This window comes from Symphalangus syndactylus, chromosome 1 (genome assembly GCF_028878055.3).
Source record: "Symphalangus syndactylus isolate Jambi chromosome 1, NHGRI_mSymSyn1-v2.1_pri, whole genome shotgun sequence".
Lineage (NCBI taxonomy): Eukaryota > Metazoa > Chordata > Mammalia > Primates > Hylobatidae > Symphalangus > Symphalangus syndactylus.
Genome location: NC_072423.2, coordinates 116,638,427 through 116,664,840, shown reverse-complemented (window position 1 = coordinate 116,664,840; position 26,414 = coordinate 116,638,427). Strand labels below are relative to the sequence as shown.

The following is a 26,414-nucleotide window of genomic DNA, read 5'->3' as shown; positions in this document are numbered from 1 at the left end:
ATTTTCAGAATATGCAATATTGAAGCATCTCTTTATATCTCCATTCAGGCCTAGTCAAGATGAATTCATTAGAACAGGAAGCTTTTCATTTTAGGGTCTGTTAACCATATGTTTTATAGTTTGTCAATTTTCCTGTTTTAATTGACTGGTTGGAAGATCAGATTGAGATATTTTCTGTTTGATTATTTAATAAATAACTTTGTTAGGCTTTATCTACAAAAGATAGGTAATTGACCTCAGCAGTTTTTGTCATCTTATTTTGAAATTGAAATATATATTTAAGCTTTATCACATTTTAAATCTCAGTTGCTTAAAAAAATTTTACAGTTGGCTAGGGGCAGTGGCTCATGCCTGTAATCCCAGCACTTTGGGAGTCTGAGGCGGGTGGATCACGAGGTCAGGAGATCAAGACCATCCTGGCCAACACGGTGAAACCCTGTCTCTACTGAAAGTACAAAAAATTAGCTGGGCGTGGTGGCGGGCACCTGTAGTCCCAGCTACTCAGGAGGCTGAGGCAGGAGAATGATGTGAACCTGGGAGGCGGAGCTTGCAGTGAGCCGAGATCACGCCACTGCACTCCAGCCTGGGCAACAGTGCGAGACTCCATCTCAAAAAAAAAAAAAAAAATATATATATATATATATATATATATATATATATATATAGTTAACAGCTAGTCAAAAGTTTACCTGAATCTTTATTTCACAGGGCATAATTTAGTATGAAAGTTAATTTTACTTTGACTTTCAAGTTTTATAAGTATATTTAAAATACATTTTATTTTATAAGTATATTTAAAAGTATGTAAGTATATTTAAAATAAGTATATTTAAAATTAAAAATTCTTGAGATGATCAAGAAAAATTCTTAAATATCTGTCTTTTTATATAATATAATGGAGTTATATTGATAGAGAGGAATTATTGTATAATTTGCTGAAAACTCTGCTTCATATTTGTCACATTAGACCTGAAAAGAGCCTCTGAATTCTAAGGCATTTTTTAGAACAGCCTTTGAATAACGCAGTTATTTTGTCTTTAAAGTTTCTATAGTTGAATATTATTTCTTTTCAGCAAGTGAAATAAAACATGATCCCAAAGATGCAAACACTTCCTTAGGAGAAGTTGCTAATGAGACCTCTGAAAATGAAACACTGGGAGACTTCGGTGAACAAATAAAAGGTTCAGACTTGGATGAAAAGGTACTAGAGGATCTTTTGTGTTTTTTTATTTCTTGGTCTTAAATAGTGGTAATGTATAAATCTATCTTAACAGTGCTATTGGGTGGCAAGTATAACTCCCTTTATTGAATAAAAGAATCAAGTCACTCTAGCCATGGGATGTATCCCTTGATACTTGGTGTAAGCATAGTATAAAAAAGATCTTCCTTGCCTGGGAAAATGGGATGTACTGTTTAATTACATACTGTAGTTAGCTTTTTAGTATCTGAAGTTTGTCACAAATCTATGAAAGTCTTTCTAAATAAGATATTACTTATTTTTCTGCCTCAGAAAACACGAAGTACTGAAAATCGTTTGATCTTCCTTAATTTTCAGGTAGCATAGTACCTGAGGGCCATGCTTCCTAGTATGGGATGATTTCTTTGTTTTGTTTGAGGGAAGGGGGATTATATATTTATCCTTCTAATACCATGGTAGGCTTCAAAGTACTAACCCTTTACAAAATTAGTCAGTAATACAAATATTAGTCAGTAATATTTGCTCTTAAGATATCTGGCCCCCAAATTTGGGAATTAACAAACTTGCTTTCATCTCTCTCTTACCTTACATTTTAGGAACATTAGAGGGTAAATAGATTGACTTACCTGGCCTACTTCTTTTCTGCTTTTATATATGGCTGGCTGTAAATTTTTAGAAATGCTTCCTTATTGATCTTTTACTTCCACTATATGTGTATGTATGTACAAGTATGTATGTATGTACAAGTACATACATGTATATTGGGAAATAAAAGATCAATATGCCAGGTGCAGTGACTCAGGCCTGTTATCCCAGAACTTTGGGAGGCTGAGGTGGGAGGACTACTTGAGGCCAGGAATTTGAGACCAGCTTGAGCAACATAGTGAGACCTTGTCTCTACAAAAAAAAATTTTTTTTTTAATTAGCCAAGAGTGCTGGCATCCACCTGTAGTCCCAGCTACTTGGCGGGGTGGAGGTGGGAGGATAGCTTGAGCCTGGGAGGTCAAGTCTGCAGTGAGCCATGTTCGGGCCACTGCACTCCAGCCTGGGTAACAAAGCAAGACCTGTCTCAAAAAAGAAAAGGTAGGGGTGTGTGTGTGTTTGTGTCTATCTAATATATATATATATATAAAAATTATGTGTGTGTGTACTATATATATATATATATAGTGTGTGTGTGTGTGTGTGAATGATTCTTTTCCAGAGGCCTTTTCTTTTCTCCTGTGTATTACTTGTCAATTTTTAGGTTTACCATAGTAGTAATTACTTGATGATTCTACTGTTGGGCTCCTGATAAAGTACTAGTGTACTTTTTTTAACTTTTTATTTTGAAATAGAGATTCACAGGGAGTTACAAAGGTAGTACAGAGAGGACCCATGTTGCCTTCACCTAGTTTTCCCCTATAATTACATCTTAAAGTATAAGAAGCAGGAATTTGATATTGATAAAAAAGTTTGTGTAGTTCAGTGTCATTTATCAAATATGCAGATTTATGTGACCACCACTGCAGTCAAAGAGCTATTCCATCACCACAAAGATATCCCTTATGCTACCCCTTAACAGTCATACCTCTCTCCCTCCCCCAATAATTTCTATAGTTTTGGCATTTTAAAATATAGATTCATAAGATGTTGGCTAGAGGATTATTAATTGATAATTCTTAAAAAAAAATACAGCTTTAGTTTTACTGATTTTTTTTCCTGTGTTGCTTTTTTGTTTTCAGTTTCACTGATTTCTGCTTTGGTTATTTCCTCCTTCTACTTAGTTTGGATTAATTTGTACTTTCTGTAGCTTCCTAAAGTTGCAGCCGAGGTCATTGATTTGAAACCATTATTATTTTCTAATAGAGGCATTTAGTGCTATAAATGTATCCATAAATACTGTTTCAGCAGCATCCCACTTTTAGTTGAGATAAATTGTGGATTCACATGCAGTTATAAGAAATAATACATAGATATCTATGTACCCTTTACCTAGTTTCTCCCAATTGTAATATATTGCAAAACCTAGTACAATATCACAACCAGAATATTGGCATTAATGCAGTCAAGATATTACAGAACATTTCCGTCACCACATGGATCCCTCATGTTGCCCTTTGATAGCGCATACCTACTTTCTTCTCTCTTTCCTCCATCACCCATTCCTTAACCCTGGACAACCACATATCTGTTCTGCATTTCTATAATTCTGTCATTTCAAGAATATTATATAAATGGATTCATACAGTATGTAACCTCTTCAGATTGGTTTCTTTTTTTTTTTCCACCTGGATAATCCTGTGGATATTCAACCAAGTCATTGCATGTATCGATAGTTCATTCATTTTTACTGTTTGGTAATACTCCATGGTATGAGTGTACCGTAGTTTGTTTAGCTATTTGCTCATTGATGGATATCTAGATTGTTTCTAGTTTGGGACTGTTACAGGATAAAGCTGCTATCTATAAACATTCATATACAGGTTTTTGTGTATCTATGTGTTTTAATTTCTCTGGGATAAATGGGCTGTAACTGCTGAGCTATATAGTAGTCGCATGTTAGGTTTTGACTTGGGTGAACTCATCCTCCAGATTACTCCCCTGTGGTTGGAGTCAGTTGAAATGTTTGTTCAGTTCTTTGAGTCTTAGCTGGGCTCTTTGGAATCCATGTTACATACATATAGTTCAGAGATCAGCTAGAGATTTGGGCCAAGTTATAAGTAGATTTGGGGGCTTTGTCTGTTAGGCTTTCTCCCAGATTCCTAGCCTCACTTTCCAGTTTGTGATTTTACCCCAAACTCTGTTCTTCTGGTTCTTTGTTAGTAGGGCAAATTGTTGTCCTCCCCAAGTGGTTCCAACTAGGGCCTGCCCTTGGGTATACAGCCATAAAAGCAAGACATTTACCCAGTGGCATTCCATCTTTTTGCGTGTAGACTTCCCTCTAGGTTCTGCCTGCTTTTCATATCTCTCCAGGCTTTTCAGGTAGTTTAAAAATATTTTATCCAGGGTTTATGGTTGTTATCTGCAGAAGAGTTACCCCAATAGGAGATTCTCTGCCATTTCTCAAAGTACACCCATTGTGAATTCATTTGAATTTCATCCAGATGGTAGCATACTGTTCTTTACCTTGCTTGAGATGTTTTTCCTTTCAATGTATGTAATGATGTCTTGTTTTTATAGTTGTATAATTACCTACTATATGAATATAATCTAACAAGTCCCACTATTGATGGACACTTGGTTTGTTTCCATTTTTTTGCTATTTAAATATTGCTGCATTATGCATCCTTGAGCATAAGGCATTTTGCATATGTGCAAGCATTTTTGGATTAATTCCTAGAAGTGGAATTGTCAAATTGTCCTTCATAGAGATTGCTTTGATTTATACTTTCAACAATATTGTGTGAGAGTGCCATTTTCTCCCCACACACTAATTCATTATTAATTTTTGTCCATCTGCTTATTTTTATAAATGGCTTTATTTTAGTTTTAATATGCATTTCTCTTACGAGTCTAGTTAAACATCTTTAGAAGCCATTTATATTGTTTTCTATGAACTTGCTGTTTATGTCCTGATATGGTTTGGCTGTGGTCCCACCCAAAATCTCACCTTGAATCCACATAATCCCCATAATCCCTGCATGTCAAGGGAGAGACCAGGTAGAGGTAATTGAATCATGGAGGCAGCTCCCCCCGTGCTGTTTTGTGATAGTGAGTTCTTACGAAATCTGATGGTTTTATTAGCGTTTGGTAGTTCCTCCTGCATTCGTTCTCCTTCCTGCCATCTTGTGAAGACGGTGCCTTGCTTCCCCTTCACCTTGTGTAAGTTTCCTGAGGCCTCCCCAGCCATGCTGAACTGCGAGTCAGTTAAACCTCTTTCCTTTATAAATTACCCAGTCTTGGGCAGTTCCTTATAGTAGCATGAAAATGGATTAATACATGCCCATTTGCCCATTTTCTTCCGGATTTGATCTTTTTTACTTGTAGGAACTTTTCATGAAATAAACATATCTGTTCTTGTCATATGTGGCTATACGTTTTCCTGGATTTCATTTGTTTTGACTTAGTTTAGGAGCTTTTCATCTTATAAAAGCCTTTTATTTTTATTTAATCAAATATGTCAGTTTTCTTTTATAATAGGAGTTACAAGTCACATTTAGAGAAACCCTTCCCCATCTCAACATTTAAAATTTTCGGCCGGGCGCAGTGGCTCACGCTTGTAATCCCAGCACTTTGGGAGGCCGAGGCGGGCGGATCACAAGGTCAGGAGATCGAGGCCATCCTGGCTAACACAGTGAAACCCCGTCTCTACTAAAAAATACAAAAAATTAGCCGGGCATGGTGGCGGGTGCCTGTAGTCCCAGCTACTCGGAGGCTGAGGCAGGAGAATGGCGTGAACCCGGGAGGCGGAGCTTGCAGTGAGCCGAGATTGCGCCACTGCACTCCAGCCTGGGCGACAGAGCGAGACTCCGTCTCAAAAAAAAAAAAAAAAAAAAAAATTTTCTCCCATATTTTCTTTTAGGGTTTTTTGGTGTTATTTATTATGTTTAAATTTTTTATCAAACTAAAATTTATCTTAGGAGAAGGAATATAGAAATAATGTAACTTTTCCTTATTTTAGCAGATGGCATTTTGTACTCTATTCTCTTAACATATGAAAATATTTAAAATATTTATAGTCAAACCTATTGATATCTTACTTCATGGTTTCTGCCTTTGGTGTCACACTTAGGCTTTCCCAACCCTCCAAATTATATACTCATTTATATATTTGATTTGTTTTGCTATTTTATTTTCTTTTGCTACTTTTAGAATTTATTTTTAATTTAATGAAATTTTAATGAACCTAAAAGGTATTTGGGCATATGGTGAGTTAGGAGCACACTTATTTTCCATCCAATTAACTAGCCAGTTGTTCTACCATTTATTGAATCATTTCCTCCTAAATTTCAAGTGCCATATTTAATATTTTCAAAGTTTTATGTATAGATCTGTTTCATTTGTTTCATTGATTTCTAGTCCTTACACCAATAGCATACGGTCAATTTTTTGAAAAATAGTAAGTAAAATATTAAATAGTAAAATATTTTTTGGTGGTTCTCTCTCATGTATTTTTTTCAAGAGTGCTTTAAACTCACATTGTAGTTTTTTTAATGTATAAATTAATTTGGGGAGAATTAGCATCTTTAACTCTAGTATTCTCATCCAGGAACATGGTAGGTCCTTCAGTTTGTTATGTTTTATGTTTCTCAGTTGATTTTTGTAGTTTTCTAAGAGTTCTAGGTTGTCTTCCAAGGCTTTTATGTTTCGGGTTTTATATTTAAGTTTTTAAACCATCTCGAGTTGATTTTTGCATATGGGAAAAGAAGGGTCCAGTTTCAGTCTTCTGCATATGACTAGCCAGTTACCCAGCACCATTTATTGAATAGAGAGTCCTTTCCCCATTGCTTGTTTTTGTCAGCTTTGTTGAAGATCAGATGGTTGTAGGTGTGCAGCCTTATTCCTGGGCTGTCTATTCTGTTCTGTTGGTCCGTATATCTGTTTTTGTACCAGTACCATGCAGTTTTGGTTACTATAGCCCTGTAGCGTAGTTTGAAGTCAGTAACATGATGCCTCCAGCTTTGTTCTTTTTGCTTAAGATTGCCTTGTCTATTCATGCTCGTTTTGAGTTTCATATGAATTTTAAAATAGTTTTTTCTAGTTCTGTGAAGAATGTCATTGGTAGTTTAATAGGAATAACATTGAATCCATAAATTACTTTGGGCAGTATGGCCATTTTAATGATATTGCTCCCTCCTATCCATGATCATGGAATGTTTTTCCATTAGTTGATGTCATCTCTGATTTCTTTGAGCAGTGTTTTGTAATTCTCATCATGGAGATCTTTCACTTCCCTGGTTAGCTGTATTCCTAGGTATTTTATTCTTTTAGTGGATGCCTGTTTTTTCAAAAGTTTAATATTTGAACATGTATAACCTTCTTATGACTGAAAAATCATGATTTCAAAAGAGCTACTTGTGAAATGTAAGTATAGTTATATTTAAAACACATTTAAATATTTCTTATGAAATATAAATTTTATGTTCATAAATACCACTTTAAAATAACTCAAAGCTCAAGCTTTTTTCTGAATAAAAAGAAACTCAACTTTAGTTTTACCTAATAATTTGAAATAGCGACTTGGGTAATTAAAGGTGATATCAAAACCTGGACAAATATTTTGACTTATATTAATTTTTCTCTTAAGCAGCAGTGGAAATTTTAAAGTCAGTATTCAGTATTTTAAATTATGTAGAATAGAATTGTTTTTAGGGATTGGCCATAAACTAGTTGTTTAATTAACATCTAATACATTATAATAAATCCAGTAAGCCTCATAGCTTAGTATGTAATACATTCACTTGTACTTATTTAACCATAATCTCTTCACAGCATAGATTTTCAGACAAAGTGATTACCAAAGAAGAAAAAGAAAATATTTATGAAGTTTGCAAAAGGTCTGTAACATAATTCTTAATTACATAACTTAAAATAGTCATTCATCTAATTTATATCTTGAGTATGTTTTTTATTCTCTGCTGTTTATATGCTTGGGCTATATGCCATAAGCCATATATAGGTATAATTTAATTAATGTGTCAGATGTACTCAGGTGTAAGGGGTATTGTAAATTACCTTAAAGCTGCCACTAAGTTTTTTGAGCCATTAAAATATTTTTTGAGGAAAGATAAGGAGTAGTGATAAAAAGAAAAAATGATGTATGTTTGACTTTTATGAAGATGAGTGGCTGAAATCAGATTCACATTGCAGTTTGCAAGGATCTTACATGGATGCAGTGATTCATACTGAGAGTTATAGCACACTCACTGGAACATATAAAACCACCACATTTAGAGTTGGAGGACACCTTAAAGATCATCTGATCCATCCTCTACCACCCTCATTTTGCATTTGAGGCAAGGCTCACCCAGGACAGTGATGGATACATTTGAGGCCTTTAATGTTAAGGCAGTAATTTTCAAAGTGTGATCCTTGGAGAAGCATCATCATGTAGGAACTTGTCAGAAATTGAAATTATTGGTTCCCATCTCAGACCTACTGAATCAAACTTTGGGGATGGGCCTATCAATCTGTTTTTAACAAGACCACCAGCTGATTTTGATGCATGCTCAAGTTTGAGAACTGTGTTAAGGGAAAGGCTAGGCAAGAATTAAATTGGCATAGAAGGTTTAGTTTAGTTCATGACCATTTGGAGATACTAAAGAAAAAGGAAGATACTAAAGAAAAAGCAACAAGGTTAACTTTTTTTTTTCTGTTGAAATCATTTTGCTTACAAACTAAGATAGTGCAATTGCAGCCTGCGAAGGTTTATCAACTTGACTCTAGCATAGTGATCACCAGTGTGACATTGATTGGTTAAGTCATTACATCTCCATGGGCTTCAGTCATCTGATCAAAAATAAAACATAGATAATCTCTTCCATCTATAAGAATTCATAATTTCTATTTCTTTGTTTATGTTGCTGCTTTTGTTTTATTTGTGGAGGACATACTGATAATACATATTAAGTGACATCCCAAGTTGGGGAGAGAAGTGAATATCTTTATTTTGTGTGAAAATCTTAAATTCTATCAATGATACTAAATTTCAACTCATAAATACGGGTCCCTCTTCTTGCTATTTTTACTCTCCTCTGGCCCAGAAAACACAAGCTGAAAAAACTTATTAGAATTATTTTTAAGGTAAAGATTATAGTATCTGAATGTTGGTGTAAACCTTTCTCCTAAAAAGTAAATGCATTTGTATTTACTAATCAGCTCTGAAGTACTTCTCTCTCTCCCCTTGCTTAAATTATTTTTCTAGATAAGTAGTGTCCAAATTAAATTTTTGTAAAATTGGTTATGTAGGATCTCACATATTAGAATGCAATTAAAGCTGTTTAAATCAGCCACCCTGGAACAATAACACTTTTAATACCTTTTCCCCAGAGAAAGCGCTCAAATACCTTTATAGGCTTATTGTGTATACTTTTCCTGAAGAATAATTTATAATTCATTTAATCACATTATCAGTAGAATAATTTAATGAACTTTTCCGATTAGAGCACTAACCTAACTCCTCCTCAGACCTTTTGTTTGGCATGGTCAAAAATATTTTGCTCTAATCTTAACCACACCACCCCGTTCCTTCCTCTACTCCAACCACTGAAGAAGTGCTGGTTTTCTAGTTAAGAAGGCAGGAACAACCTATTGGAGATGTTGAAGAATTGTAATATATACAGGTATACCTTGGAGGTATTGCAGGTTTGAGTTCAGACTACTGCTGTAAAGCAAATAAAATGAGTCATATGAATTTTTTTGTTTCCCAGTGCGTGTAAAAGTTATGCTTACACTATACTTTAGTCTATTAAGTGTGCAATAGCATTATGTCTTTTTAAAATGTACACACCTTCATTTAAAAATACTTTATTGCCAAAAAGTTCTTACATCATCTGAGCCTTCAGTGAGTCATAATTGCCTGGATATTGATGGCTGCTTACTGAATAGGGTGGTTGAAGATTTGGGTGAAGGTTGAAGATTGGGGTGAAGGTTGAAGATTGGGGTGAAGGTTGAAGGTTGAGGTGACTGTGGCAATTTCTTAAAATAAGACAACAGTGAAGTTTGCTGCATCAGTTGACACTTCTTTTCACAAAAGATTTCTCTGTAGCATGTGATGCTGTTTGATAGCATTTTACCAACAGTAGAACTTCTTTCAAAATCGGACTCAATCCTCTCAAACTCTTCCTCTGCTTTATCAACTAGTTTGTGTGATATTCTGAGTCCTTTGTCACTTAAACAATGTTCATGGCTTCTTCATCAGGATTAGATTTCATCTCAAGAAACCATTTTCTTTGCTCATCCATAAGAAGCAACTCTTCATCCATTCACGTTTTTTCATGAGATTGCAGCAATTCAGTTACAACTTTAGGCTCGACTTCTAGTTTTAGTTTTCTTGCTATGTCCTCCGCATTTGCAGTGACTTCCACCACTGAAGTATTTAACCCCTGAAAGTCATCTATGAGGGTTGGAATCAACTTCCTCCAGACTGCTAATGTTGATATGTTGACCACCTCTTATAAATCACAAATGTTTTTAATGGCACCTAGAATGGTGAATTCTTCCTAGGTTTTCAATTTATTTTGCCAAGATCCATCAGAGAAATCACTATCCATGGCAGATAGAGCCTAATTAAATGTATTTCTTAAATAATAAGGCTTAAAAGTGAAAATTACTTCTTGATTCATAGATTGCAGAATAGATGTTGTGTTAGCAGGCATAAAAACAACATTCAGACTGGGCATGGTGGCTCACGCCTGTAATCCCAGCACTTTGGGAGACCAAGGTGGGTGGATCACGAGGTCAGGAGTTCACCAGCCTGGCCAAGATGGTGAAACCCTGCCTCTACTAAAAATGCCAAAATTAGCCAGGCGTGGTGGCGGGCACTTGTAATCCTAGCTACTCAGGAGGCTGAGGCAGAGAATTGCTTGAACCCGGGAGGCAGAGCTTGTAGTGAGCTGAGATCGCGCCACTGCACTCCAGCCTGGGTAACAGAGCAAGACTCCATCTTAAAAAGCAAACACAGAAAAAAAAAACAAAATATTCTTCTCCTTGAGCATGTCCAGCAGAGTTCTTGGGTGACAAGATACATTGTCAATGAGCAGTGGTATTTTGAAAGGAATCTTTTTGAGCAATAGGTCTCAACAGTGGGCTTAGAATATTCAGTAAACCATGCTTTAAACAGATGTGCTGTCATGCAGGCTTTGATGTTTCATTTATAGAGCACAGAAAGAATAGATTTAGCATAATTCTTAAGGGCCCTAGGATTTTTGGAATGGTTACAGTTGCCAGCTACATTATCCCTTAACAAGAGAGAGCCAGTCTATTCGTTGAATCTTTGTAGCCAGGCATTAACTTTTCTCTAGCTATGAAAGTCCTAGATGGTATCTTCTTCCAGTATAAGGCAGTTTTGTCTATATTGAAAATCAGTTTGTTGTAGCTTCCTTCATCAGTTATCTTAGCTAGATCTTCTGGATAACTTGCTCCAACTTTTCCTTTAGCACTTCCTGTTTGACCTTGCACTTCTATGTTACAGAGATGGTTTGTTTCGTTAAACCTCGTGAACCAATTTTGCTAGCTTCATACTTCTGTAGCTTTCTTACCACTCTCAGCCCTCACAGAATTGAAGAGAGTTAGGGCCTTGCTCTATATTAGGCTTTGGCTTAAGGGAATGTTGTGACTGGTTTGATCTTCCATCTAGATCACTCAAACTTTCTCCATTTCCGCAATAAAGCTGTTTCACTTTCTTTTCATTCGTATGTTCACTGGAGTAACACTTTTAATTTCCTTGAAGAACTTTTCCTTTGCATTGACAGCTTGGTTAACTATTTGCTACAAGAGGCCTACCTTTTGGCCTATCTTATCCGTCAACATGCCTTCCTCACTAAGCTTAATCATTTCTAGCTTTTGATTTAAAGTGATAGATGTGATACTCCTCCTTTCACTTGACTACTTAGAGGACATAGTAGGGTCATAAACTGGTCTAATTTCAATATTGTTTTGTCTCAGGAAATGGGGAAGCCTGAGGAGAGGGAGAGAGATGGGGGAACAGCCAGTTAGTTGGTGGAGCAGTCAGAACACACACATCATTCATTGATTAAGTGCACCCTCTTATAAGGGCTTAGTTTTCATGGTGCCCTGAAACAATATCAGTAGTAACATTGATCACTGATCATAGATCACCATAACAGATAAAATAATAATGAAAAAATTTGAAATATTGTGAGAATTACCAAAATGTGACACAGAGACATAAGTGAGCATATGCTGTTAGAAAAATGGCACCAATTAGACTTGCTCAACTCAGGGTTGCCACAGTCCTTCAATTTGTACAAAAATAAAAAATTTTTTAAAAAAAAAGAAATATCTGCAAAGCATTACTTTAATGTTTAAAAATACATTTAAATTCTGATGTTAATTTTTCCTTTCACACAGCAAAGATTCTAGAAATGCAGACATCATGGTTGGCGAATGTCAATTTGCAGCACCAGTCCCAAAACCTCTGTGTTTATTAGTACCTCCTTTGAGTCTAAGTGGTCGTCAAGAAGACACAATACTGAATTCCTGGATGAATGGTACTATTTGTTTTCTTAATGAAATCCTGTTGGCTTTTGGTAATATAGAAACTAGGAGATTTTTCTACCAAAAACAAAAAACGATTAAAAAAGAAAAATGGAAACATATAGAATATGTTAAAATTAGAAGGTTTGTGCACCTTTACTTAATACTTTTTTTTTTTTTTTTTTTTTGAGACAGAGTCTCACACTGTCGCCCAGGCTGGAGTGCAGTGGCACGATATCAGCTCACTGCAACCTGCACCTCCCCAGGTTCAAGCGATTCTCCTGCCTCAGCCTCCTGAGTAGCTGGGATTACAGGCACCTGCCACCATGCCCGGCTAATTTTTTGTATTTTTAGTAGAGATGGGGTTTCACCATGTTGGCCAGTCTGGTCTTGAACTCCTGACCTTATAATCTGTCCACCTCAGCCTCCCAAAGTGCTGAAATTACAGGTGTAAGCTATGGCGCCCAGCCTACTTAGTACTTTTGATGGAACAACATGTGAAATAGCTGTATTTATGTGATAGTGTTAGTGCAAGTAAATTACAGGTTATATCTAAAATATATTTTGATGGAGTGTGTTTGTATATGTATTTTAGAACTTGTGTCAGTTTTTTGATAATTAACAATATTTTGAACAAAATAGACTACATTAAAGGATGAATTTAGAATCTGTAAAATCACATTGTATAGCGCACACCTAACTTTTCTATACCTACCCAGTACTGACTTCATGCTGCCTCGTGTTGTATACTATAACAGCAAGCCCATGATGGTCATGTGTTTTATCTTAAAAAGTCTTACAGTTTTCATAATGCAAATTACTGTGAAGTTATGCAGCAGAAACTTCAGCTTGTTTCAGATTATAGCTGGATGCTGCCAAAGTAAAAAATAAATGATTTAAAATTAAAAATACTTTTATTTTTATTTGTTATTTTTATCTTTAGAAAAGAACATTTTTAAATGCCCTAGTTCTCTTTTTAAAAGACCAACATTAAGGGATATGATGCCTGGTTTATTAGTTTGCTTGGGCTGCCATAATGAAATGCCACAGATGAAAGGGCTCAAACAACAGAAATTGATTTTGCACAGTGCTAGAAGTTCAAGACTAAGGTTCTAGAAGGGTTCATTTTCTGATGAGGGCTCTCTTTCTGGCTTGCAGATGGCTACTTTCTTGCTAAGTCCTCACATAACCTTTCCTTGGTGTGTGCGAGGAAAGAGTGTAAGCTCTGTGGTGCCTATTCTTTTTTTTTTTTTTTTAAGACACAGTCTCACTCTGTAGCCCAGGCTGGAGTGCAGTGGTGTGATCTTGGCTCACTACAACCTCCCCCTCCCAGGTTCAAGCGATTCTCCTGCCTCAGCCTCCCGAGTAGCTGGGATTACAGGTGCGCACCACCATGCCTGGCTAATTTTTGTATTTTTGGTAGAGACAAGGTTTCACCATGTTGGCCAGGCTGGTCTCAATGGTCTCAAACTCCTGACCTCAGGCAGTCTGCCCACGTGGGCCTCCTAAAGTGCTGAGATTACAGGTGTGAGCCACTGCACCAGGCTGGTGCCTATTCATATAAGGACGTTAATTCCATTGATTCAGGACCCCACCTCTTTGACCTCATTTAACCTTATTAACTTCTATAAACACCCTATCTCCAAATATAGTCATATTGAGGGTTAGGGCTTCAACATTTTAATTTTGTAGGGACACAGTTCAGTCCATGGCACCTGGATTTGTCACTAGTTTTCTTCCCTTAGAAATGTTTATTGTGTATAATATTTGCCTATTTAACTTAGAGACATATCATTTGAATACAGTGCCCAATGCTGCTATGTGAGATTTTTAAGAAAGTTGTCTGCAGCTTATAGTTTAAAATTTTAAATTCAGGTCTAGAAATACTTGAGGGTACCTAAGATGTAAATCATACTATATTTCACAGGAACACACATGGCAGCACAGTCTGTGAATTGAATATGAATATTTCAAAGTGAAACTTTAAAGCAGATAGTAGTGATCATCTATTTCATTGTTATGAAGAAAATAAGTTGTAACATATTGGTGTGTAATGCCACTCTAAATCATTTCTAGATTTCAGATTTCTGGGAAAACATTCTGTCCTAAAGCTGCAGACTCCTGAAACTTGTGAAATATTTAAGAGGGAAAAAAATGTGGGGGTAAGTCTACTTTAAAAAAAAATAATAATCTGTCTCTTTCTCTTCCCCCTCCTCTTCCTTCTCCTCTGTCCTCTTCCTCACTTTCCTCCACTCCCTCTTTTACCCTCCCGTTAAAAAAATAATTTCATAAAACCAATACTTTGGACCTTTTGGTTGTATTTCCCTATCATCTTTTTTTTTTTTTTTTTTTTTGAGACGGAGTCTTGCTCTTGTCATCCAGGCTGGAGTACAATGGCATGATCTTGGCTCACTGCAACCTCCGCCTCCTGGGTTTGAGCCTCAGCCTCAAGATTCTCCTGCCTCAGCCTCCTGAGTAGCTGGGATTACAGGCGCCCACCACCATGCCCGGCTAAGTTTTGTATTTTTAGTAGAGACGGGGTTTCACCATGTTGGCCAGGCTGGTCTCGAAATCCTGACCTCGTGATCCTCCTTCCTTGGGCTCCCAAAGGATTACAGGCGTGAGCCACCATGCCTAGCCTATCATCATTTTTTAAGCAGTTCCAGATATTATATGGATTTTGAATGGAGGTTTGTGGTAAGGGGTAGAAAATAAGTAGTGACTTAGAGGATATTCACAAATAGCGTAAGAGGTTGAAAACAGCAGAGGGAGAACATCCAAAACAGAAAAAACAGGCTGAATAGTTTTCTGTGATGAAAGAGAAAGCTGCTGATATAAAGCAGTTTATGGGGAAAGTTTGTTGTAAAAAGCTTTAACTCTGTCATTTGCCTTATTCTATTAATTAGAAAAACTAAGGAGAATTTTGGATCTAATAAATGGATCTGAAATATAGTGTATATTATAATAGAATTAACTTTTTGTAAAAGCAGAGACAGGTACATGAAAGGGAGGAGGAATGTGTACATTTTTTTAAATATGTAAAGTATGTGGGGGCAGGGAGTCCATGGGATATTTCTGTTCCTTAATTTTTCTGTGAACCTGTACCTGCTCCAAAAAAAAACAGTCTTAAAAAATGAGACATAAAAGAGACTAACCTTGATGGAATATTTTACACAAAGATAAATTTTTTAAAATCCAGACAAATCACTCTGAAATGATTTTCTTATTATTTTTGAAAATATAAATTGTTTGAAGTTTTATTTTTTCTTATCAAATTAGCAAACAAGTTATCTTGATACTCTTTGGAATGTATGTTATTTATGTTGCTTCAAATGCTGTCTTGCTTAACTGCAGTAAGTGCTTTACAGTTAATACAGATAGTGAATCTTTCTAATTTTCTAGGTGTTCCAGCTAGGGTTGATGATACCCTATAAATATTGCAAATTTCATTTTAATACATTACGTGGCTGTGAGCGACCACTGTGCAAGTTTGCTCATGTGCCTGAACAAGGGGATGAAAAGGTAAAACATATAAAGTCTTTAAAGTAGAGATTGTTTTAATAACTGTCTCAGTCATGCATTTTAATTTAGATTTTCATTGACTCCTAATAGCATAGATGTGAGTTTTGCCTGCTTTTGTTCTTTATATAAATGGAATCATATGTGTATTCTTTTGTCTTCTTTTGCTCAATATTTTTGAGCAAACACCTATTGTAGATGTTTCTCATTGTCCTATAATAGTTAATATTCCATTTTGTGAGTATATCAAAATGGAATATTGGGTGGAGCAGATTTGGATATTACAATTGTGATGTTGTCAGTGTTCCCCATGTCTTTGGTGAACATATGTATACATTCTGATAGGCTATACTTAAAACTGGAACTGCTGTGTCATAGGGTCTGCATATATTCAGCCCTAGTAGATAACAGCCAAACAGGTTTCCAGAGGGGTTTTATCAAATTACACTCTTACCAGCAATGTCTGAGAATTCTGGTTATTTCACATCCTTACCAGCTCTTGATATTATTAGCCTTTTGCATGTAGCCATTCTGGTGGGTAGGTAGTGATACCTTCCCTGATGATTGATGAAGTTGAGCACTTTTCAATGTTTATTGGGCATTAATGGGATATGCTCTATTTGGAAGTATACAGATATTTTCCCTATATTCTATGGGATTCTTTTTCTTCTCTGTCTACAATAATTCATCATATAATCTGTATACAAGTTCTTGGTTGTGTGTGTGTATGTGTATCTATATATATAAAATCATTTACTACTTTAGAAGTTGCCTTTTCACCTTTTGTATTTTGTTTTAATTTTTATTTTTAAACTACAAATTGAAAACTAGTTTATTGGGTACAGTGTGATGTTTTGATTTATGAATATGATATGGAATAATTAAGTCAAGCTAATTAACATATCTGTTACCTAAGATGCTATCTTTTTTTGTGGTAAGAATATTTGAAATTTACTCTCAGCAATTATGAAATGTGCATTATTATTTGTTATAGTCACCACTCCATACAATAGATATCAAAGAAAAAAAAACTTTTTCTTCCTGTTTAATTGAGATTTTGTACTATTTGCCCATCATCTCCCCATTTCGCTAACCACCCTCTACCCCTGTCCTCTGGTAACTACTGTTCTACTCTCTGCTTCTTTGAGTTTTAGATTCTATATGTAAATGAGAACATATATGGCATTTGTCTTTCTGTACTTGGCTTATTTCAGTTAGCATGTTCTCCAGTCTATCTGTGTTACGGTGACAAAACTTCTTTCTTTTTATAAGGCTGAATAGTATTTCATTGTGTATATATACCACATTTGCTTAATCCATTAATCCATTGATGGACACTTAGGTTGATTCCATACCTTGGCTATTGTGAATAGTGCTGCAATGAACATAGAAGTGCAGACATCTCTTCAACATACTGATTTCAAGTCTTTTGGGTAAATACACAGAAGTGAGATTGCTGGATCATATGGTAATTCTATTTTTAGTTTTTTGAGGAATGACCATACAGTTTTCCATAATGGCTATACTAATTTACGTTGCCACCAACAGTATACAAAGATTCCCTTTTCTCCACATCTTTGCCAGCACTTGTTATCGTTTGTCTTTTTGATAATAGCCATTCTGACAGATGTCAGGTAATATCTCACTGAGGTTTATAATTTGCATTTCTCTGATTTGTGATGTTGAGCCTTTTTTCATACATTTGCCATTTATATGTCTTCTTTTGAGGAATGTTTGTTCAGCTCTCTTGCCCTTTTTTTTGAGGCAGAGTCTCGCTCTGTTGCCCAGGCTGGAGTGCAGTGACACGATCTTGGCTCACTGCAGCCTCCACCTCCTGGGTTCAAGCGATTCTTCTGCCTCTGCCTCCTTGGTAGCTGGGACTATAGGCCTGTGCTACCACGCCCGGCTAATTTTTGTATTTTTAGTAGAGACGCAGTTTCACCATGTTGGCCAGGATGGTCTCCATCTCCTGACCTCGTGATCTGCCCACCTCAGCCTCCCAAATTGCTGGGATGACAGGCATGAGCCACTGCATGCGGCCTCCCTTGCCCATTTTTAAATTGGATTACTTGTATTCTTTCTATAAAGTTATTTGAATTCTTTTTATATTTTAGATACTAACCCCTTATCAAATGTATTGCTTGCAAATATTTTCTCCCAATCTATAGGTTGTCAAAACTTAATCTTAACCAAACCAACAACTATCCTCTAACGAGAGGCTTACCACCAGATTGTGCCCAGATAAGGCAAACACCTAGCTATAGCCATTCAAGTAATTTCTCTACTTTGTTTCCACATTCAGTCTATAAGAAATCCCACTGTTCACACTGTTGAAACAGAGCTCTCTGAACCTCTGTTTGGGGTGCTTCCCCATTTGTGAATCTTTTAATGCTCAAATAAACTCTATTAAATTTATTTTTTCTGAAGTTTTTCTTTTAACCGAAGTCAAAACAAAGTTAGCAGGGCACACTGAAGCCTTTCTGTGATAAGGCTTAAAAGGTTACATGATGATAAAAGGCTATATTCTAGAAGACCTCTGCTAAAATAACTCTCTAATATAGCAAGAGCCAGAGTTTCTTACATCTTCTTTTTGTTTTCAATCTCTTTTCCTCTTTACACTATATTCTCTACTCCGCATTCAGAATTATCTTCCTAAAATATGGAATTAATCTGATCAATAAAAAAAAAGTCTCCCTTCTGTATACAAAATAAATTCAAATTATTTAGTTTGGCATTCAACAACTTACAATCACTTGTCAGTGTATTTGTCAAATTTCACTTCCCACTGAAGTACCACCCCCCATGCTCCAATCACACCATCCTCTTCATCCTTTAAAACCCAGCTCAAAGCCACAATAATATGTGTCAAGAAAAGACTATGCACTGAGACCACTAAGGTAAGTAAGATAGGTCCCAGCTATCAAGAATCCCATTTGGCAGAGAGACACACAAGCAAACAAATCAATGTTATTTAATATAAAGGATGTGTTATAAAATATGAGCAGAATATAGATAGGCAAATTATTAATTCAAACAAGTAAGATCAGAAGAAGCTTCATAGAAAAAATCAAAAGATATTCATGGGTGAAAGAATAATAGTCAACACTTACCATATATGTCAGATTCTGTTTCAAGTGCTTTACGTATATTAACTGATTTAATCCCCATTTTCTTTGAGGATGAAAATGAGAGGCCGGGCACGGTGGCTCATGCCTATAATCCCTGCACTTTGGGAGGCCCAGGTGGGTAGATCATCTGAGTTCAGGAGTTCAAGATCAGCCTGGCCAACATTGTGAAACCCTGTCTCTCTTTTTTTTTTTTTTTTTTGGCAAGGCACAGTGGCTCAGGCCTGTAATCCCAGCACTTTGGGAGGCTGAGGCGGGCAGATCATTTGAGGTCAGGAGTTCGAGACCAGCTTGACCTACAAAGTGAAACCCCATCTCTACTAAAATACAAAAATTAGCTGGGCATGGTGGCGGGCGCCCAGCTACCTGGGAGGCTGAGGTAGGAGTATTGCTTGAACCCAGGAGGTGGAGGTTGCAGTGAGGCGAGACTGCGCCAGTGCACTCCAGCCTGGGTGACAGAGCAAGACTCCCTCTCAAAAAAAAAAAAAGAAAGAAAGAAAAGAAAAGAAAATGAGAGTCAAAAAGAGTTTAAGTAAAAGAAACATAATAATAATAACTACCATTTATTGAATATTTACAACATGCCAGGCACAATGCTAAGCACTGAAAAGGCACAAAATGGAAGTAAAGCCTTTACTCTTTTTTTTTTTTTTTTTTAAGACGGAGTTCTTGTTGCCCAGGCTAGAGAGCAATGGCACAATCTCAGCTCACTGTAACCTCCGCCTCCCAGGTTCAAGCAATTCTCCTGCCTCAGGCTCCCTAGTAGCTGGGATTACAGGCGCATGCCAACATACCTGGCTAATTTTGTATTTTTAGTAAAGACGGGGTTTCTTCATGTTGGTCAGGCTGGTCTCGAACTCCCGACCTCAGGTGATCTGCCCACCTTGGCCTCCCAAAGGGCTGGGATTACAGAGCCACCACACCCAGCCACTTTTAATTCTTTTAAGTGAGAGATGGCAGTTCTTATTTTGTGCCTCCACTGGTAGGTTTTTTTTTTAATTGCTCTTGATTCATAATATTTTACATATTTATGGGGCATATGTCATATTTTGTTACATCTATGTGTGTGATATTTTGTACATCTATGCATGTGGCAAAATATCCCATACCCCATAAATACGTAAAATGTATTATTATACTTCCACACAGTTTACATGCATAGATATAACAAAATATCACATATACCCCATAAATATGTAAAATATTGTGAATCAAGATCACAATGATCAATCAAGTCAGGGTATTTGGTGTATCCATCACCTTGAGTGTTTAACATTTCTATGAATTGGGAACATTTCAAATTCTCTCTTCTAGCTACTTTGAAATACACAATATATTGTTGCTAACTATAGTCATCCTACACTGCTATCAAACATTAGAACTTATACCTTCTAACTGTATGTTTATACTATTTGACCAACCACTCTTTTTCCCTCTCCTACCTACACATTCTTCCCAGCCTCTGTATCTATCATTCTACTATCTACCTCAATGAAATCAACTTTTTTAGCTCCCACATAAGAGTGAGAATATGGTATATGTGTCTTTGTGCCTGCTTGTTACCATTTAACATACTGACCTCTAGTTCATCCATATTGCTGCAGACTACATGATTTCATTCTTTTTTATGACCAAATAATATTCCATTGTATATATATATATACCACATTTTCTTTATTCATTGATCTATTGATGGACTCTTGAGTTGATTCCGTATCTTTGCTATTGTGAATAGTGCTGGAATAAACATGTGAGTACAGGTATCCCTTTAATTTACTATTTTTTTTCCTTTGGATAAATACCCAGTAGTGGGATTGCTAAATCATATGGTAGTTTTACTTTTAGTTTTTTGAGAAATCTCCATACTGTTTTCCACAGAGGCTGCACTAATTTACATTCCCACCAACAGTGTATAAAAGTTCTTTTTTCTCTGCATCCTCACCAACATTTGTTATTTTCTGTCTTCTTAGTAATAGGCACTCTAACTAGGGTAAGATGATTTCTTACTGTGGTTTAGATTTGCATTTCCCTGATACGTAGTAATGTTGAATATTCTTTCATATACCTGTTAGCTATTTGTATGTCTTCTCTTGAGAAATGTCTGTTCATGTCCTTTGCCCACTTTTTAATGAGATTATTTGCTTTTTTTGCTGTTGAATTGTTTGAGTTCCTTGTATATTCTGGATATTAGTCCTTTGTCACATGAATAGTGTGCAAATATTTTCTTTCATTCAACAGGTTCTCTTCACTGTGTTTACTGTGCAGAAGCTTTCTGGTTTAATATAGTCCCATTCGTCTTATTTTTTGTTTTGTTGCCTTTGCTTTTGCAGTTTTTGCCATAAAATCTTTGCCTAGACCAATGTCCTATAGTATCTCCCCTATGTTTTCTCCTATGGTTTTAGGTGTTAAGTTTTAATCCATCTTGAGTTGATTTTGTGTATGGTGAGAGATAGGGGTCCAGTTTCATTCTTCTGGATATGGGTATCTTAATTTTCCCAGCACCGCTTATTGAAGAGGGTCCTTTCCTTAATGTATGTTCTTGGCGCCTTTATCAAAAATCATTTGGCTATAAATAGATAAATTTACTTCTGGATTCTCTGTTCTAGTCCACTGGTCTATATGTCTGTTTTTATATCAATACCATGCTTTTTTGTTTACTATATCCTTATAATGTATTTTGAAGTGAGGTAGTTTAATGCCTCCAGCTTTGTTCTTTTTTTTTTTTTTTTTTTTTTTTTTTTTTTTTTTTTTTCAGAATTGCTTTGCCTATTCTGGCTCTCTTTTGGTTCCATGTGAATTTTAGGGTTGTTTTTCTATGTCTGTGAAAAATGACATTGGTATTTTAATAGAGATTACATTGAATCTGTAGATTGCTTTGGACAGTTTTTTGTTTTTTGTTTTTTAGACGGAGTCTCGCTCTGTCGCCAGGCTGGAGTACAGTGGTGAGATCTCGGCTCACTGCACCCTCCGCCTCCTGGGTTCAAGTGATTCTCCTGCCTCAGCCTCCTGAGTAGCTGGGACTGCAGCCACATGCCACCACGCCCAGCTAATTTTTTTGTATTTTTAGCAGAGACGGGATTTCACCATGTTGGCCAGGATGGTCTCGCTCTCCTGACTTCGTGATCTGCCAGCCTCAGCCTCCCAAAGTGCTCAGATTACAGGCATGAGCCACCACACCTGGCCCAGTATGGTCATTTTAATGACATTAATCCTTCTAATTTATAAGCTTGGGATGTCTTTCCATTTGTTTGTGCCCTCTTCAGTCTCTTTCATCAGTGCCTTTTGGTTTTCCTTGTAGAGATCTTTTACCTCCGTGGGTAAATTTATTCCTAAGTATTTTTTTGTAACTTTTATAAATGGGAATACCTTCTTGATTTCTCTGTCAGCTAGTTCATTATTGGTTTATAGAAACACTATTAATCTTTGTATTTTGATTTTGTATCCTGCAACTTTACTGATTTATTCATCAGATCTAAGAGTTTTCTGGTATATTCTTTGGTTATTTTTAAATATAAAATCATATAATTAGCAAAGAGTGACAATTTGACTTCTCCAACTTGGATGCCTTTTATTTCTTTCTCTTGCCTGCTTGCTCTGGCCAGGACTTCTGGTACTATGTTGAATAGGAGTGGTGAAAGTAGGCATCCTTGTCTTGGTCTTTCAGTATGATGTTAGCTGCAGGTTTGCCTTATATGGCTGATAGAGTTTGGATATTTGTCCCTGCCCATATCTCACATTGAATTGTAATCTGCAATCCTAAAGGTGGGGCCTGGTGGGAGGTGTGTGGGTGATGGGGGTGGATCCTTCATGGCGTGGTGCTTTCTTCACTATAGTGAGTGAGTTCTCATGAGATCTGGTCATGTAAAAGTGTGTGGCACCTTCTGCTCCACTCTCTCTTGCTCTCTTGTTCCTGCTTTCACCATGTGATATGCCTGCTCCACCTTCACCTTCTGTCATGATTGTAAACTTCCTCAGGCCTCCCTAGAAGCTGAGCAGATGCCAGCACCATGCTTTCCGTAAAGCCTACAGAACTATGGGCCAATTAAACATCTTTTCTTTATAAATTACCCAGTCTCAGATATTTATTTATAGCAATGCAAGAATGACCTAATAATACAATGGCCTTTACTATATTGAGGTATATTCCTCCTGTGCCTAGTTTATTGAGATTTTTATCATGAATGGATATTGAATTTTATTAAATGCTTTATCTGCATTTATTGAGATGATCATATGGTTTTTGTCCTTCATTCTGTTAATGTGATATATCACGTTTATTTATTTGTGTGTGTTGTGCCAAACTTACATTCCTAGAATAAATCCCACTTGATCATGATGTATTTTTTTTATGTGCTGCTAGATTCGATTTGCTAATATTTTGTTGAGAATTTTTGAGTCTGAGTTTATCAGGGGTATTGACCTATAGTTTTTACTGTTGTTGTTGTAGCCTTGTCTGGTTTTGTTATCAGGGTAATGCCGGCATCACAGAATGAGTTAGGGACAATTCCTTTCTCTTCCATTTTTTGGAATGGTTTGAGGAAAATTGGTATTAGTTCTTCAAAAGTTTGGAATTCAGCAGTGAAGCCATCTGGTCCTGATGCAATCTCATTACTTGTTTTTGGTCTGTTCAAGTTTTCTGTTTCTTCCTAATTCAACCTCAGTAGGTTGTATGTGTCCAGGAATTTATCCATTTCCTCTAGATTTTCTACTTTTTCATGTATAGTTAGTTGTTCATAATCGTCTCTGATGATCTTTTTATATTTCCATAGTATCCATTGTAAAGTCTGCTTTTTCATTTCAGATTTTGTTTATTTGGGTCTTTTCTTTTTCTTGGTTAGTTTAGCTAGCAGTTTATCAATTTTGTTTATCATTTTGAGAAACCAACTTTTCATTGTGTTGATCCTCCTTTTTTTTGTCTCTATTTTGTTCAGCCCTGCTCTGATCTTATTTCTTCTACTAGTTTTGGGTTTGGTTTGTTCTTGCTTTTCTAGTTTCTTGAGATGCATTGTTAGAGTGATTATTTGAAATCTTTCTACTTTTTTAACATAGGCATTTAATGCTATAAACTTCCCTTTTAGAATAGTTGTTGCTATATCTCATATATTTTGGTATTTTGTTTTCTCATTTGCTTCAAGAAATGTTTGCATTTTCTTCTTAATTCCTTTCTTGAACCGATGGTCATTCAGGAGCAGGTTGTTTAGTTTACATGTATTTGCATAGTTTCCAGAGTTCCTCATGTTATTCATTTCTAGTTCTAGTTTATTGTATCTGAGAAGATACTTGATATGATTTTGATTTTTTTAATTGTTGATTCGTTTTGTATTCTAACATATGGTCTAAAAAATGTTCCATGTGCTGATGAGAAGAATGTGTGTTCTGTAGCTGTTGGATGAAATGTTCTGTAAATGTCTGTTAGGTCCTTTGATTTAATGTGCAGTTTAAATCTAATGTTTCTTTGTTAATTTTCTGTCTAGATGTTCTGTCTAATGCTGAGAGTAGGGTGTTTAAATCTCCAACTATTATTGTATTGGAATCTGTCCCTCCCTTTAGATCTAATAATATATGCTTTATGTGTCTGGGTGCTGCATTGATAGATGCATGTGCTTTGTTATATCCTGTTGCTGAATTGATCCATTTGTCTTTAAATAATGACTTTATCTTTTTTGTTATTTTTTTACTTAAAGTCTGTTTTATCTGATAAGTATAGCTGCTCCTGCTTGCTTTTGGCTTTTGTTTGCGTGGAATACCTTTTTCCATCCCTTTACTTTCAATCTATATGTGTCTTTACAGGTGAGATGAGTTTCTGGTAAGTAGCATATCATTGGATCATGTTTGTTTAATCCATTTAGCCAATCTGTATCTTTTAAGTGGAAAGTTTAACTCCTTTACATTCAAGGTTATTATTGATGTGTGAGGGCTTATTCCTGTCATCTTATTAATTGATAACTGGTTTTGTATATCCTTTGTTCCTTTCTTTCTCTCTTATTGCTTATCTGTAGTGCTAACATTTGATTCTTTTTCTTGTTTGTATGCTCTGCTTTATCAGTAGTGTTTATATTTGCATCATGGTAGATATCATTCTTTTCACTTCTAGGTGTAGGATTCCCTTAAGCATTTCTTGTAGGGCTGGTGTAGTGGTGATGAACTCCCTCAGCTTTTGCTTGTCTGAGAAAGACTTTATTTCTCTTTATTTATGAAGGCTAACTTTGCTGAGTATAATATCAATTAATATCCATATTTTCTTTTAGCACACTTTAGATATATCATCCTATTCTCTCCTGGTCTGTAAGGTTTCTGCTGAGAAATCCACTGTTAGTCTGATGGAGATTTCTTTATAAGTGACTAGATGCTTTTTTTTTTCCTTTCCTTTCCTTTCCTTTCCTTTCCTTTCCTTGTCTTTCCTTTCCTTGTCTTTCTTTTCTTTTCTTTTCTTTTCTTTTCTTTTCTTTTCTTTTCTTTTCTTTTTTTGAGACAGGGTCTTTCTCTGTTGCCCAGGCTGGAGTGCAGTGGTGTGATCTCAGCTCACTGCAACTTCTGCCTCCTGGGCTCAGGTGATCCTCCCACCTCAGCCTCCCAAGTAGCTGGGACTACAGGCACGTCACCATGCCCAGCTAATTTTTCTATTTTTAGTAGAGTTGAGGTTTCACCATGTTGCCCAGGCCGGTCTCGAACTCCTAGACTCAAGTAATCTACCCGCCTTGGCAGGTGCTGAGATTACAGGCGTGAGCTACTGTACCCAGCCTGTTCTTCTTTTTCAAAAGTTATTTTAGCAGCCCACAGCAGTGATGGTTGCAACCAGTAGAATTTGTCCTTCTGGCATGTGAAAATGTATAGCTATCTTTCTGGTGGGGGTGCTGAGTCACTGCTATTGGCTCCTACCTTAGCCCTGGCAGCAGCAGCTGCAGGCCAGGAATGTCAGTGGGGCTCCAGGGATTTTCCATTGGGCTCCAGGGCAGGGTTACAATCTGTGGGGGCTGGGCTCCCAAAATGGCACCAGGGTGTTGTTAATTAGCAGCTTTTTTTAGCAGCTACTTAGGAGACTGAGCATGAGCTCTTCCTCTCTGGAGCATTGCTTTTCCAGGCAACCCCCTACGTTAGTCTCAGGACCCACAAGGGCCAAGGGACTCTGTCATGGCTAGGATTATAGGAGTCTGCAGCCGGAGTGTGGACCACTGGGGGTCTCTCATTTACGCTTTCCCTGTATTAGGGAGCCTCTCTAACTCCACTAGTAGGTTTTAATCCTGATGAGATTCTTTCTCTGTATAAGACAGACAAACTAAGCAAATGCATTTTCTTCTACTTTCTAGCAAAATCCCACTGAACTGCATTCATCCATTTGGCTCACCATTCCATCAGTTCTCCACTGAAATGGCTGGTCCAAGGCCAGGTCTTCAGGCATTTATTACCCACTGCAGTGCTATGGTAGTCAGAAA

At 36.5% G+C, this 26,414-nt stretch overlaps 1 protein-coding gene across 1 annotated transcript in view; it reads left to right on the top strand.

Annotated features, from left to right (window-relative positions):
• Positions 1-26,414, top strand: part of TOPAZ1 (testis and ovary specific TOPAZ 1) — an 89,852-nt gene that overhangs the window by 13,446 nt on the left and 49,992 nt on the right. Inside the window, exons 4-8 of the mRNA XM_055294766.2 lie at positions 1,074-1,201; positions 7,613-7,677; positions 12,212-12,351; positions 14,414-14,499; positions 15,740-15,859. Of these exons, the coding sequence (XP_055150741.2) occupies positions 1,074-1,201; positions 7,613-7,677; positions 12,212-12,351; positions 14,414-14,499; positions 15,740-15,859 (539 nt within the window). The remainder of the gene's footprint in view (positions 1-1,073; positions 1,202-7,612; positions 7,678-12,211; positions 12,352-14,413; positions 14,500-15,739; positions 15,860-26,414) is intronic.